Source organism: Camellia sinensis, chromosome 6, assembly GCF_055761805.1.
Source record: "Camellia sinensis isolate YWXY chromosome 6, ASM5576180v1, whole genome shotgun sequence".
Lineage (NCBI taxonomy): Eukaryota > Viridiplantae > Streptophyta > Magnoliopsida > Ericales > Theaceae > Camellia > Camellia sinensis.
This window is the reverse complement of record NC_138966.1, coordinates 183,565,952-183,581,254: the sequence shown is the minus strand read 5'-3', so window position 1 is coordinate 183,581,254 and position 15,303 is coordinate 183,565,952. Positions and strand designations below refer to the sequence as shown.

Genomic DNA, 15,303 nt, shown 5'->3' with positions numbered 1-15,303 from the left:
TTTTAAAACTATTGTCTATTTTTTTTTTTCCAATAATAAACGCGATAAATTAAATAGATTACGATTATAACATCGATTTAATTTTTTGTAAGATAATATGCATGAAATGACTGATAAAATGAACAATTCAAATCATTAAAACAAGAGTCGTGATGAATCTTACTAACCCGAACAACTATGAAATAGGGATACTTCTAGAAGAACAATCTATCCATATTGTATCCAAATCACATACCGATATTTCGAAGATACTTGCAGATACATTTTGGATACTTACAAAAAGTATTGATTATATACTTTTTAATTAATTTTTCATTAATTTTAAAGTACCAAATACTTAATTTTAAAATATCGGATTGCATATTACCTTTATGAAATTACAACTGTAACATTTCTTACATAGCATTATAATATAATATAATATAATTGCGACAATAAATATAATTTTTTTTTTCAATACTTTACTTATTTTTTTAATGAAAAAAACATGGTGAATTAAAATAATATAATTTGTTAAATTGATTTATTCTTATAACTACATAGAAAGTAAATACAAAGTAAAATTAAATTAAATATTATTGTCCTATTATTGTAATATAAAAATATTAGACTTAATATTAAAATGAAATATTTATAAAACTTATTAAAAATTAAAAGAAATAAATTAGCTACCAAATCAAATTAATATTTAATTCTAAAAAATTAATATTTTGTAGTATAGATTTTTGAACATTTTTGAGCTCATGTAAATGACTAATAATTTTTTCAAAAATATTTTTTTTACAAAGGTATCTTAATTATACCAGTACTTTATTTATTTTTATTAAATTTTCTTGTATCGTAATCATATCTCGCATTTTTTTTAGATTTTCTTATATTGTAACTCATATTTATATCTATGCTTTCTAGTCGAACCGTACCCTCCAATTCAGATGATGGACCGGAGGGAATCCACCAACTTAATAAATATGTATGTATGTATATATTTACTCGAACTGGGTCATAGCATATAGTTCATGGTGGTGAGACGACAGATCATCACTGTCTGTCATCATCCATAAACCTCCATTGTCCAAATCCAATGAAACCGACGTGGGTTCTCTCCGAATAGTCCAAACCATCTCCGAATCTCACCTTAAAACCCGCTTTCTCTCTCTGGATTGATGTATGTAGAGAGAAAAACAAAGATTTATTTATAGAGAGAGAGAGAGAGAGAGAGAGAGAGAGAGAGAGAGGGGTAAGGGGATTAGAGGTTATTTTTCTTTATCTTTTTTGGTTCTGTGGTATCTGGGTTAATGGTTTTCTTAGTCTTTTTTCTTGCTTTCTGGTGAAGAATCACGGAAAATCTCATGAATTTTCTTGGCTACTGTAATTAGGTCTATATATAGAATGCAATCTAGTGTGCGTACGTATATAAGAAGCTGTCACTGTCGTCAGATTATTCGTGTGTGAGTGAGAAGAATTTTTTAACAGAATTGAGGCGGCGGCGTGGTGTTGATGATGACGAGTAGCAGTCAGGCTGTCGCAGTTCGCAGCAAAGGCATCGCAACATGCATGACATGTCCCATCTGCAATAAGCTATTCAAAAATGCTACCACCATCACTGAATGTCTTCACACATGTGAGTCCTCTCTATCCCTCTTTTTCTCTCAATCTCCTTTTGTGTATCTTGTTTCTCTTACTTGTTCTGATTTTCGCATCGATTCGATTCTCACTTTCGCATTTTCTGATCTGATTTATCTCAGTTCAAGTCATCATCTCCGATATGGGTATCGCTTAATTTCTCCTTTTGTGATCTGGTTCTTGTCGGCTTCGCATCTTTTCGATCTGGGTCTGCTTCATTTTACGTTAATTTTTACTTTCTGGTTCACAGTTAGCTAGATACAAGAAAATTTAATTTTTCCTTTTATGATTTTTTTTTTTGGATTTGGGTAGACTTATTTTACGTTTTTTTTGACTTATGGTTCTTAGCTAGCTAGATATTTACAGCAATGCTCAATTTTTCGTTTTGTGATCTGGTTCTTCTTGTCTACTTTGCAGTTTTTTTGATTTGGGTACATACAAGAATGAATAGAATAAATTAATGCTAGATTACTGTTTTCTCTTGTTATTTGGGTTGTAAGCAACGCTAGAGTTGAACTTTTCTGATAGTAACTATACGTACTACGTTAATCAAGAGAGAATTTTGATAATTTTGATGGGTTGTTGTGTCAAATCAATATGAGTTAGAGCATAACGGTAAATATTATTATAAAGTATATATTTTATTTTGCCTGTCAATTATTTCATGTTTCTACTCCAACCATACTCTTTATTTTAACTATTCATCTAAATACTATAAATTTTATAATAAAATGACACATCAGCAACAAAGATGGAGGGAAATTATCCTAATGATTAAATACATTTTGCCTAGTCTTGAAAGCTAACTACATGTAGCTAGTGAATGTAAGTTGAGCTAAAATGCCTAATCATATACTTAGTGCATTGAAGTTGAAAAAAATGAGTTATACTAGGCATTTTAACTAACAAGCATAATATACCTAGTGGGTTGGAACTGCTCTTACTGGACATGATTGATAATTAGTTGGTTTGCATATCTATGCCATAAGCATGAGTTCCTTTTTGGGTGTTTTATATATCTATATATATATATATATATATATTAAAGTATTGACCTGAATAGTTTTTAAATATTTTTACTACATGAAAGGGCACCAAAATGTTAGAATTCTGTTTGGACGTGGGATGTCTACTCTAAGTTGTGGGTTTTGTGACAACTTCATTGTAATCATTTGGGGTTTTCTAGAAGTTGCTGCATAGTTGCGTGGTGAAGAGCTTCTAGCTAGGTCAATTTTCAATTTGCACAAAAGACGTATGACATGCAAATATCTTTTGAGAATGCAAGTTAAAATAACATGTGTAGCTATACTTGAGCATGTGTTTCATAGTCATAAAAGATGTAAATATCTAATATATATTTTTTGTAATTTTGAAATAGTTTGCAGGAAGTGCATATATGGCAAGATTACAGAAGTGGGGTTGGGAAACTGTCCTGAATGCAAAGTATATCTCGGTTGCGCTCCATTGAAAAAACTCAGGTATGATGGTCTTGTACTCTTGTTACACTCCTATTTAGAACTTGATACATCGATCAGTTGTTTTTGCATGTACTGAACTTTGTGAAGTGTAGATACAGTTTGCTTAAAAATGTACACAGCAAACCCTGAAATATGATGCAGATAATTCATAACTATTATCAAGGAAGTGCCTGTCATGTTCAGATTTAAAAGAACATGGACTTGAGAAGTATGTGGACAGTATGGGTGATGAGTTGTCAAGTAGACTATCCTTATGTGTTGTGTAAAATTAGGTTGTCAATCAACTATGTTGTAAGTGCTGAAAATGATGTCACTATGCAAAGATGCATCTGTTTATTGCACAACTGTATTTCTATTTTCATATATCCAACTCTTTGTTTGACAATGACGTGGTGATTTGGATAAAAATGATTTTTTTTTTGGATAACCGGGTGTCCATGATTTGGATAAACCATATGATAGTTAATACTGTACAGTTCTTGTTTAATGGAGAGATACTGTGGCTGGTTTTGCAAAATGTGTTTCTGTTAAAATACAGTGTTGGATCATTGTAATTTTGCATTTTTCATGATTGACTGTCATACATATCAGCTATTAATGTCCTAAGATCTGACATGATAGGAAAGCCAAGGTTTTTAACTGTTTGTATAAATTCTTCAACCAAAGTAGATAAAGCATAGAAACTACACGAATTTAGTTCCAGTAAAATGTGTGTTTAAGGACTTCTGAACCTTGGTAAGGGAATATAATAATATGCTTTCTACCATTAGGATCAATTCTTCTGAGGTATGGATAGTATTTCTAAAGCTTGTGGACAGCAAATTTTTTTTTTCTTTTATTTTTGGGCCCATTGAATTTTTGATTGTATTGTGTTTCAAAATGTTAACATTATATCAGTTATTTGCTTGTATCAGCTACTGTAATTGGGCTGTATGACCTAATGGTGGTCTGCTTACATGAACTTAATGATAATTTTCTTCAACTATATATATGAAGTTTTTCTGTGTTATCTCTGTTTGAGAACCACAATGTATCTTGATTATTTTCAGATTTCTAGTTTTACCAGTAACTAGTATGATAGTTGGATATAATTTTCGCTTAAGCAAAAGACAAGTGTTGAAATCACAGATAGAATAAACAACATGATTGAACTACTCAAGCTATAACTCTCCCTCTCTTGTGTGTGCCTTTGTTTCTATAACTGTTCTGCCATTTGAATTTGTGTTCTACTCCAAATTACCAAATTTAAAGGAAAAACAAGAAATACAAACTAACTTTATGCGTTTGGTTGGAATAGAGGTCCATGTTAATCAAAATTTCCTTTGTTTTCCGTTAACCTGCAGGGCCGACCATAGTGTGCAACATATTAAGGCTGCAATCTTTGATTCCTTAAAAAGAAGAGAGCCTAATCCTTTGCTTACTACAATAGAGTCAATGGAACCTGAAGTTATGCCCACTATTCCATTGCTTTCCAGAAGTAAGGAAAGATATCTCTCTTCCTTGGTTAGCCAACCTAAGGCGTCAAATAGGGCTGCAACGAGTAGAAGAAAGAAATCCTTGCCAAGAAAGTTCGTTGCTTCACGAGGATCCACTTTATCCGTTGAGGAGCTAATGAAGAACAGGGAAGCCATTCCCGAGAACTCAAGCCCTCTTGTGACTCTAACCAAGATTGCAGAAAATAAAAAGCCGGTAACAAGTTTACAGATTGCTCATTTGCACTTGTAACGATTAATTTGTTTCAAAAAGTTAAGGAAAAGCTTTAAATTGAGAATGGTTATGCTTTTACTAGGTTAACAATTTATTCTTATTGTTGTGATGGCTTCAGAATTTCTTTGCTGGCGAGTCATCTAAGCAAAATGTGCCTTGTGAATGTGCAAAGGCCCCTGTTGAGCCATTGGAAGGTACGACTGCTCTTTGGAAACCTTTGAATTGTCTTGTAGAAACTGCAGGTATAACAAAGCCTGGCAAGTCTATTGTGCAAGAATCTGTGGCAAATTCAGCACTGCCCGTTGTCCATGAAGATGAAGAAAATGCGAACAAAATTACCAAATTGAAGGAACGAGCTAATAAATCTAAAGTCAACAATGATGAGGGTCGATCAATGCCCGTGCCATCAGGTTCAGAAAAACCTAAAAAGAATCGTAGGGGTCGACCAAAACGAGCTATGGCCACTGAAGGGACAAATATTGCACCACAAGCTATGGTTAATGCTGCAAGCACTATGTGCTATAGAAAAGTTCATCCAATTTGGTTGTCCTTGATTCCTTCTGATGCTCAGTTAGGTTCTACTAGTTTTTTTTGAATTTACAAATCACAAGTATAATTAACGTTAACTATGTCGTATCGTTTATCTTATGTATGTTAATTGTATGTTTCGTGATTAATGATTTTAGGGAAGGAGATGCACCGTTGCCACAGTTACGCTCCTGCTACTTGATGATAAAGTAAGTCCCCTTAGCACCACCACTTTGCTTATATATCTCTATTTATTTATTTTTTAATGAAGAAAATCTCATACTCTTACTATGATTTTTTGCACCATGTTTCTGTTTCTAATCAGAACGTCGTTGCTACAATATTGTACTTGAGATATGCATAGAATTCTTACATGTTTGACTTAATATGCTTCAGTTAGGTCATGATATCTGTGTGTAGAGATACTACATTGCTATTTGGTCCAGTTGAAACTCTGCCCTGATCTAGAGAACACCTGTCTGTGTTGTAATCTATTAACTTATTTTTCTTCCTCAGAGCTACAATTGTGAACACGTTCACTAAGCATTATTTTCGTCCTCTTGGAGTAATGATGGTGTCTTAATTATTTAACAACGTACAAATAGCATCCAAAACACATGGAATGTTCACATTAAGTGCAAATAGATCATTCGATTGTATTTGTGTGGCATTTGAAAGAAGTCCCTTTTACAGATAGCATTAAGAAAAACTTATGCATCCCATATTGGGTGCTTTATTCCATGTAAGTTTTCTCTCTGACTTCTTTGATCTAACGTTCCGTCGAACTTTTCCCTATACTTGAAATGAGATTTTTGTTACAAAACAAATTGTCGAAGAACTAATCCATGACCCTGTCTCGACTTATGTTTACCAGAAGAATTGTTTTAGTTAGCGGCAAGCAAAATTCTTGTTATTATTGACATGTTTTCCTTTTGTTCCCACCATAGGGATGCAAATGTACCAGTTTCATCCATCCAAAAGTTCGTTTTAGATAGGCTGGATCTTAACTGCCATCAAGCTGAGGTACCTTACATAATCTTAATCACTTCCCTATGAAAATAAGTTTGTATATGCTGATGTCTATGCAAGTTTATTTGGGTGAGTATGTCTTTTCCAGTCTATAGTTGATTCATTAGCTTCTTCTATTTTCCATAGTAGAATTTTCATTTTCTACGTTTGACATTGGCTTAGTATCAAAGTACACTATTTAGAGTATTGTGCAAGACTAGTCTCATGTGTTGTCAAACACCAATTAAAGAAATCAATTCATATTGATTAACAACAACAAGAATAGTAGTATAGTTGATAATCGAAGCATTATTGGCAAATTTGCTGATTACTATAGTTTTTTTTTTCCCCCCCAGGTGGAGATCTCATTGAAGGGTCAGCCATTGCACCCCAGCTTGCGACTGCATAACTTAATAGATCTGTGGTTGCAGACAATAGCAAAATCAGAAGAAATAAAGGCAACAGTGGGCAGCTCAGCGAAAGATTGTGTGATGGTTCTCTGTTATGGTTGGAAACCTCAGCCCTGTTAAACATGTTTCTACTTCCTCTGCATCAGTGATCTTGAGCCTAGGCCACCTGCTCGAAAAAATCAATTTTCCTAGAGTTCCCAGATCTTGCTTTAGCGGATGTTTCGTGCACTGGCCATACTTTGTCTTTTTACATTCATATAGAAAAGTTTTAAGTTGTACAATCTTTTAATTGCATCACCATATGCATCCAAATGCTTTGCGTTGCATGTAGTTTTACCTGTACTTTTAATGAGTTAAGGCTTTGTTTTTATTATATACAAACATGCATGCATGTAACAAAATAAAGTAGGGTGGCCAGACATACAGATACTTGTTTTATATATTACATAAATACTTGTTTTATATATTACATAAATTTTGAAACTGTAGAATTTTTTTAGCTATTTTGGTTTGTTTTGTTTTGTTATGTTTTTAAATTTTATTTTGGTCTCGTTTGCGTAATTCTTATGTACTGTGTTAGAATCTTGGATTTATGAAGACAAAATGATATGAAAAGAAAATAAAGTAAAATAAGTTTTTTTTTTTTCTTTATTAGTTGGGTTAGGAAGATGCTAAGAAAACAAATAGATGGATTTAATGTTTTGTTTAATTACCCATAAATATTAAATATCTACAAGTAAGTAAATATGAATTAGTGATTTTCATTTGTCTTATATTTTTGTTAAGAAAATCCAAGATCCAAACGTAGCATTAGAAAGAAAAAAAAAAAAAAAAAAACTTTTGTATAGCATGGTGCTGAGGTAGACAAATTAGATCAAATGTTTAAATAGCCAAAAAATAGATAAAATTCTTCTCGTGATTAGATAATGCCCAAACGTTAGAACAAAGCTAAAAAAGGCCACCACTTGTTTTTGTAGGAAGAGGATCATGATCTCGCACGACTTATTGATGCAGATACATGGCATTGATTTGTGTAATTTTTTTGAAAAATAATTTTTTCCTCCACAATCCCTACAGAGATGACATGGTAAAACATAATACAAGTTCTATACTAATTGAAATGTGAGTCAATTTTAAAAATTTTGCTTGCCACCTCATTTGTAAAGATTGTGAGAGAAGAAATTGTGTAAATGTAGCATTGTTGAATTTTTTTTATGGGACCATGTCTCACAGACAGAAAAATTATCTGAAAAGATGTAATAGTAACATTTTTAAAATTATGAATTATAATGATGAATGTTTAGTTTGAAATGAAAACAGCACAATAGGCTACATCGTTATTATTATTATTATTTGAGGAAAGCATCACATTTTTTATATGTTGACAGTCATGTCAGTGTGATAGCGGGGTGGCTGAATTCTGCAGACAAGCCATATAAGAATGTTTATAGCAGTGTTTTTAAAGGCTTCAAGCGCATTAAGGTGTTGAAGGTCTTTTTGGGGCTTAAGTGTAAGGCGAGAAGTGAGCTTTATTGAATCTCTCAGGGCTTAGGCATAAGGCGAGATGTGAGTTCTATTGAAGCAAGGTACACAATCTTAGTAAAAAATAGATAAATTAACATAGACTAATCATTTATAGTACTAACACAATTTTTTTAAAAATAAAAAATAATCAAGACAAATTATAGAATAATTCTTAAAGCCAATCATTTTCTATAGCACATAGATAGACTAATCATTTTTTACACAACAAATTTAATAAATGAAAAATAATTTCAATGTAATGTAATGTGTGATTAATTAATTATTTGTATTTTTTTTTTCCTAACAGAGAAAGGCAAAAAAAAAAAAAAAAAAAAAAAAAAAAAAAAAAAAAAACAGACCAACAGCACAACAAAGAAGGAAAAAAAAAAAATACTAACAAAGACTAATATAAGTCTTATTTGTATTTTTTTTTTCTCCTAATAGAGACTCAACTCAAAGAGAGAGCAAATAAGAAGAAGGGGAGAGAGAGAGAGAGAGAGTTGAAGTTGAAGTTGAAGTCGAAGAAAAAAAAAAACAGAGCAAGTCAACAGCGAAGAAGAAGAAAAAGAGAGAGAGAGAGAGAGAGTCGAAATTGAAGAAGAAGCAACCAGCAACCAGCAGCCAGCGAAGTAGAAAAAAGGAAAAAGAAAAATAAAAAAAGCAAAGAGTGAAGAAGAAGAAGAAGCACTGACCTGATGAGTCGAAGTCGAGAGAGGAGCCTAGAGGAAGTGACGACATTTGAGGCTTTTTTTTTGTTTGGTCAATTTGAGAAAAGTTTTAATGCGACTTTTTTGGTTTTGATCTCTAAGAAATGGGGGGGCTTAGGATGTTCGGGACTTTAGGCCTATTAGCTTGCTGGGAAGTGTTTATAAATTGTTGGCTAAAGTTTTAGCAAATAGACTTAGATGAGTTTTTCCAGTTATGGTGTCTGAGTCTCAAAGCGCGTTTGTAGGGGGTAGGCAGATTTTGGATACAATATTGGTTGCCAATGAGTGTGTGGATTCCCGGATTTGACAAAAGCTATTGTGGGAGTGGGGTGCAAACCACTCTTGGTGATTCACAATGAGAGGATTAACACTGAACCAAACTGAAATTTAAATTCACTCAAATAATTCTGAAAAAAAATACAGAGCATGAACTACAATTTTCTCTATTTTATTTTCTTTCTTCCACACTCTGAATTCTTAAAACATATAGCTATATATAGATAAAACTAACAATGTGAACGCATTAAATGCAACTACGTCTAGCAATGTGAATGCATTAAATGTAACTGCGGCTAGCAGTGTGAACGCATTGAATGCTAGCAACCAACCATCTTGATTCCAGCCATACTCCTGCTCTTAGGCCGGTGGAAATTATTATAGGTGAAACAAGATTACTTCACAACATCCCCCCTTAATCTTGATTCTTAATGCGGCTTTATACCGAGCATTATCTTCATTCTGTTGAACATATCATTTTTCAATGGCTTCGTGAAAATATCTGCAAGCTGATCTTGAGATTTGCAAGGAAATAATTCCACCTCTTTATTTTTCACATGCTCTCAGATGAAATGATAGTGGGTGTCAATATGCTTACTTTTTTCATGATAAACTGGGTTATTTGCCAATGCAATTGCTGAGTGATTATCAACATAGATCTCAGTGGGTTTTTCTTGTGGAAATCCCAAATGCTTCAGCATATTCCGTAACCATATTGCATGGCACACAACTGAGTTGGCTGCAACATATTTAGCTTCGTAAGTCGATAATGTCACAATGGCTTGCTTCTTGAACGACCATGTGAAGGCTGTATCTCCCACAAAGAAAGTAAATCCCGTAGTTCTTTTCCGTTCATCCAATTTACATGCCCAGTCGCTATCTGAGTAGCCAACAAGTTTGAAATTATTAGTTGGTTTATAGAATAAACCATCATCGACTGTACCTTTGATGTAGCGAAGAATCCTCTTTGCTGCATAAAGGTGTAACTGATCCGGTGTTTCCATATATCTGTTAATCAGTCCTACTCCATAGAGAATGCCTGGCCTGGTGCAAGTAAGATAGCGAAGACTTCCAACTAGGCTCTTGAAATAAGTTGGATCCACATCATCTGCCTTTGTACCTTTTTGACTCCATTCCACTATCTACAGGAGTGTTCACTGGATTGCAATTTTCTATTCCATATCTCTTGAGAATTTCCTTGGCATAACCACTTTGGGAAATAAAAATTCCATCTTTTCTTTGTGCCACTTCAATGCCGAGAAAATGAGCCATTAATCCAATATCTGTCATTTCAAATTCTTGGACCATGCTTCTTTTAAAGTCTTTGAACATGGCTGGATAGTTTCCGATGAAAATTAAATCATCAACATAAAGACAAGCAAGCAACATGCTTCCATCAGCTTCTTTCTTCAAATATAGTGCGTGCTCATATGTGCATTTTTCAAAACCATTGTCATGAAAATACTGATCAATTCTAGTATTCCATGTATACAGAGCTTGCTTCATTCCATAAAGTGCTTTCTTCAATTTGTGCACTTTGTTTTCATGCCCATTCTGAACATACCCCGAAGGTTGTTTAATATAGATTTCTTCTTCAAGGAAACCATTAAGAAATGCAGATTTCACATCAAGTTGATAGATCTGCCACTTGTGCTAGGCAGCCAAAGAAATCATTAGCCTGATAGTCTCCAACTGGGGAACTAGAGCAAACACCTCTCCATAATCAATTCCACCTCTCTGCTTGTAACCTTTTGCTACTAACCTTGCCTTATAGTGTTGCACTTCACCTTGTGCATTTTTCTTTGTCTTGTATACCCATTTCACTCCAATGGATTTGTGTCCCTCCGATAGACTGGTAAGCTTCCATGTGTCATTTTTCTCAATGGCATAAATTTCTTCATCCATTGCTTTCTTCAATTTATCTTCTTGGGTGACTTCTAAGAAAGTAAGTGGATCACTATCTGCAAGTGGGCAGAACAAATTCAGATCTGCTTCTTCGGTAGCTTCATATATTGTGACAACCCTCACCTCTGATTAGTGTTAAACTGTGATTGAGCATGATAAGTAATTGATTAGGATGAAATCCTAAATTGTTGTGTGAGTGTGTTGCTTTAATTGCATTTCTATTTGTTTGTCATTTAATGATCTGTTCATGTTTTAATTCTGAATTGCGAATTGAAAGCCTTATCGGCGACCGAATTAGAAATTGATTAGTTTAATATGCTAATTAGGATTTATGTGATTTTATGGTAGGTTTAATTAAAATTTGATTTGGAATGATTAAATTAGAATAAATAATGTTAAATTACATTAGTTTGATTATTTACATGTTTTGCCATTTGAGTGGGCCACTTTCTAAAACATTGTTTGGGGTAATTTATACACTATTTTACATCCATCTTCTTGCCAAAAATCGTGAGAGAGAGAGAGAGATAGGAGAAACTTGATTTCATTTGAGAGTTGCTTGGAGATTTAGGAGGAATTGAAGAAGATTTGCAAGATTGAGCTAGCATACTTGGAATTCAAGACCTAAGGTAGGAAATTCACCCTCTTGAACATGAATTTAAGTTGTTTCTTGCATAGTTCATGGAAATATTGGAGATTAGAGTCAAGTTATAGCCTAAAGAGTTGAATTGAGTAGCAATGTGTGCATGCATGTCCATATCATTGAGTTTTGAAATCATTTACATGAGAATTTCCATATGCATGTCCATATTTTGGTTGTAGTCCATGAATTCACCATGTTTTTGAGTTCAATCTTGCATTTGACCATGTTTTGGAGCATTGGAATTCTTAAGAACTCATGCATGTTATGTTCTTGCATTGTTCTTCAAGTTTCTTTGAAATTGGTGTTCAATTGGCTTACCTTTGGGCTTGATTTTACAAAAAAGACCTTCAAAACATGTTGTAGTATAAGTTTTCAAGTGTTTTCTAGAAAATTGGCCCAAAAGGTTGAGTTTTGATAAGTTTAATTCTTGGTTTGAGCTTTGGAGGCAAATCTGGAAAATCCAGATTTTGGCTTCCTTGCTCGAGTGAAGGATTCCACGCTCGAGCGAGCACCTTTGTTTTCTGAATTCTGCTCGAGCGACGGAATACTGGCTCGAGCGTAGATTGCAAGCTCTCAGGTTTTTGTGGACGCAGACGCACGCTCGAGCGACGAGACTTGCGCTCGAGCGAAGAACTATGTCTCACGCTTGAGCGAGCATCGAGCGGAGAATTTCAGCAACTAGTACTTTTTACATTTTTACAGACCGCTCGAGCGAAGGAGTTTACACTTGAGCGACCCCTCTGTTTTGGTAATCTCGCTCGAGCGAACAAAGCCACGCTTGAGCGAGACCCCTATTTTCAACAAATTTTGAAAAGTGTTTTAAAGTACATCTTTGCATCCTCTTTCCATCCGAGACATTCTAGGCTATGATTAAGGCATATTAACGAGGATATTGATGTAGAACCACACCAAGTCAAGTTAAGGGGCTAAGTTATTAATCCCAAGTGTGTAACTTAGTGTGCGTTCGTTCTGCAACTGTGTAGGGTTGGCACTCGAGGACGTTGACTAGCCTGTCTATAGCCCAGTACTCTGTGAGTAACGATACTGTAAAGATATGTTCAATTATGATTATTTTCTGAATGATTTACTGTACTGCTTTCTGAAGTAACATAGTTTACTGAACGAATGTTTGTCCTATTTTATGAAGTGTACTCGTGGCATCCATAGCAACTTACTGTTACTGTTACTGCTACTGTTACAGAGATCTTTGTCAGTTCCAATGTTTGGGACTACTACTATTTACTGTTCTGATGGCCATCAACTGACTGTTCGGTCTGTTAAGACCTACTGTACTATTTTGCTATTGGATGTATCACATATGACTACTATGGTTTCTAAATAACTGTATGGCATGAAATATGAGCCACTGATTGAATAATTGATCTACAGATGCAATTGACTGTTTTAATTACTGAAAGGACATTCATTTTTAACCCCTTTACGCATTTGTTATTCACTGGGCTTTAGCTCACTGTTTATATTTATATGTAGGTGTTCAGGCATCGGACCGAAGCTAAGAGCGTCGAGTTAAGCTCCTGTTTTGTCAAGCCAACCACTGTGCCTCACTTCGAGGTTCCGAGTTCGTTCAAGCTAAGGCTGTTTTGGGGTGTTGTAGATTTCCCCTTTTGTCTCTATTTTGTATCGACTGAATAAGTCTTGACTGTACAGTTATGGTGAAAGGATTTAGTCCCTAACCTGGATGTTTGTGTATATGATATATGTATATATGTTTTGGTTATGAATGTGGCTTTATTTATAAAAGTCTTTTTGCATTCAATTTGTCATAGCTCATTGGACATCTTTTATTTACTGTTTGGCTTTCGCCAGCCCCTTACTCTGTATTACTGTGATTACTGTTAAGCACGCCTTTGGTAATCACGGATTATTGGCCGGTTGCGATGCTAAACCCATAGGGGAGGGTTTGGGTCGTGACATATATCTCCTATAAATTTCTCATTGGTCTTGGTTGTTTGAAAAAACTATCATCTGATGATGCTGCTGATGATGATGATACATCACTTCTGTGAGAAACTAGCGATCTAGGTGCCGGTATTCTATGTAGAGGAGTTTGTGGCTCATCTTGAACTTCTCTTGTAATTTCAACCGGAGCTTTTGATGTTTCATCTTTAAGAATGAGTTTTGTATCTTTAACAACTTCATCTTGATTCGAGTTCCAAGCTTTTTCTTCTTCAAATATCACATCTCTACTCATGATCACCTTTCTGGTAATGGGATTATACAACTTGTATCCCATTGTTCTGTCTCCATATCCGACAAGGACACATTTTTCTCCCTTATCATCGAGCTTGGTTCTTTTTGCTTCTGGAATCTTGGTGTACGCAACACACCCAAATATTTTGAGATGGTTGACACTTGGCTTATGTGAACTCTAAGCTTCTTCTGGAGTCATAGAGTGAAGGCTCCTAGTTGGATATCTGTTCAACAGATACACAGCACATGATACGGCTTCAGTCCAAAATTGTTTGGGTAGTCCTTTTCCTTTCCTTTCAACATGCTCCTTGCCATATCTAAGATTGTGCGATTTTTCCTTTCAGCAATATCATTTAGCTGTGGCGTACATGATAGTGTTGTTTGATGCTTGATTCCATGCTCTTTGCAATAATTCTCGAAAGCATTTGATGTATATTCTCTACCTTGATCTAACTGTAATGTCTTGATGTAGTAGTCGCTTTGCTTCTCTACAAAAGCTTTGAATTCTTTGAAGATACTGAATACCTCCGACTTTCTTTTAAGAAAATACACCCATGTCTTCCGGCTATAATCATCAATAAAGGTGAGAAAATATCTATTCTGTTCATTTGATATTGGCTTCAATGGACCACACACATCAGTGTGCACTAGCTCTAGCGGCTTTGTTGCTTTCCACTTCACTTCTTTGGCAAAGCTAGTTCTGTGATGCTTGCCAAGAATGTAGCTTTCACTGACCTCATTAGTATGAGCAATATGAGGGAGCCCTTTCACCATATTCTTGCTTGATAACAACTTCAAGCTTCCAAAGTTGAGATGTCCAAACCTCAAATGCCATAGCCAGTTTTTGTCTTTGATGATGGCATTTAAACACTTCGCAGCATCATGTTGGATGTTTAATGCAAACATCTGATTCTTGGACATTCTCACCCGAGTGATCAAATTACCATGATTGTCTTTGATGATAAGATGACAATCTTTCATGCTGATGTCGTATCCTTTCTCTAGGAGTTGTCCCATACTCAAAATGTTGTTCTTCATGGCAAGAACATAATAAACATTGGAGATATAATCATGATCTCCATTCTTGAGCTTGATTAGACTATTGCCTCTTCCTTTCACTGGAGTCTTTGAAGAACCACCAAATGAGACTCGTGCTTGTATAGTCTCGTCAAGCTCAACGAACAACTCTCTTTTACCACACATGTGATTACTGGCTCCCGAATCTAGATACCAAACATTGTTGTAGTTTTTAGTGTCTCCATGGTGGACAAACAGGACTGTAG

General features: G+C 34.7%; 1 protein-coding gene across 1 annotated transcript; it reads left to right on the top strand.

The window, feature by feature from the left end:
- The first annotated feature begins 3,007 nt into the window (after positions 1-3,007).
- On the top strand, positions 3,008-6,874 carry LOC114310910 (E3 ubiquitin protein ligase DRIP2). Its single transcript, XM_082876783.1, has 6 exons — positions 3,008-3,101; positions 4,445-4,790; positions 4,927-5,378; positions 5,495-5,545; positions 6,284-6,359; positions 6,701-6,874. Exons 2-6 carry the CDS (start codon positions 4,536-4,538, stop codon positions 6,872-6,874), a joined length of 1,008 nt encoding a protein of 335 aa, XP_082732909.1. The 5' UTR covers positions 3,008-3,101; positions 4,445-4,535.
- The last annotated feature ends 8,429 nt before the right edge of the window (positions 6,875-15,303 follow it).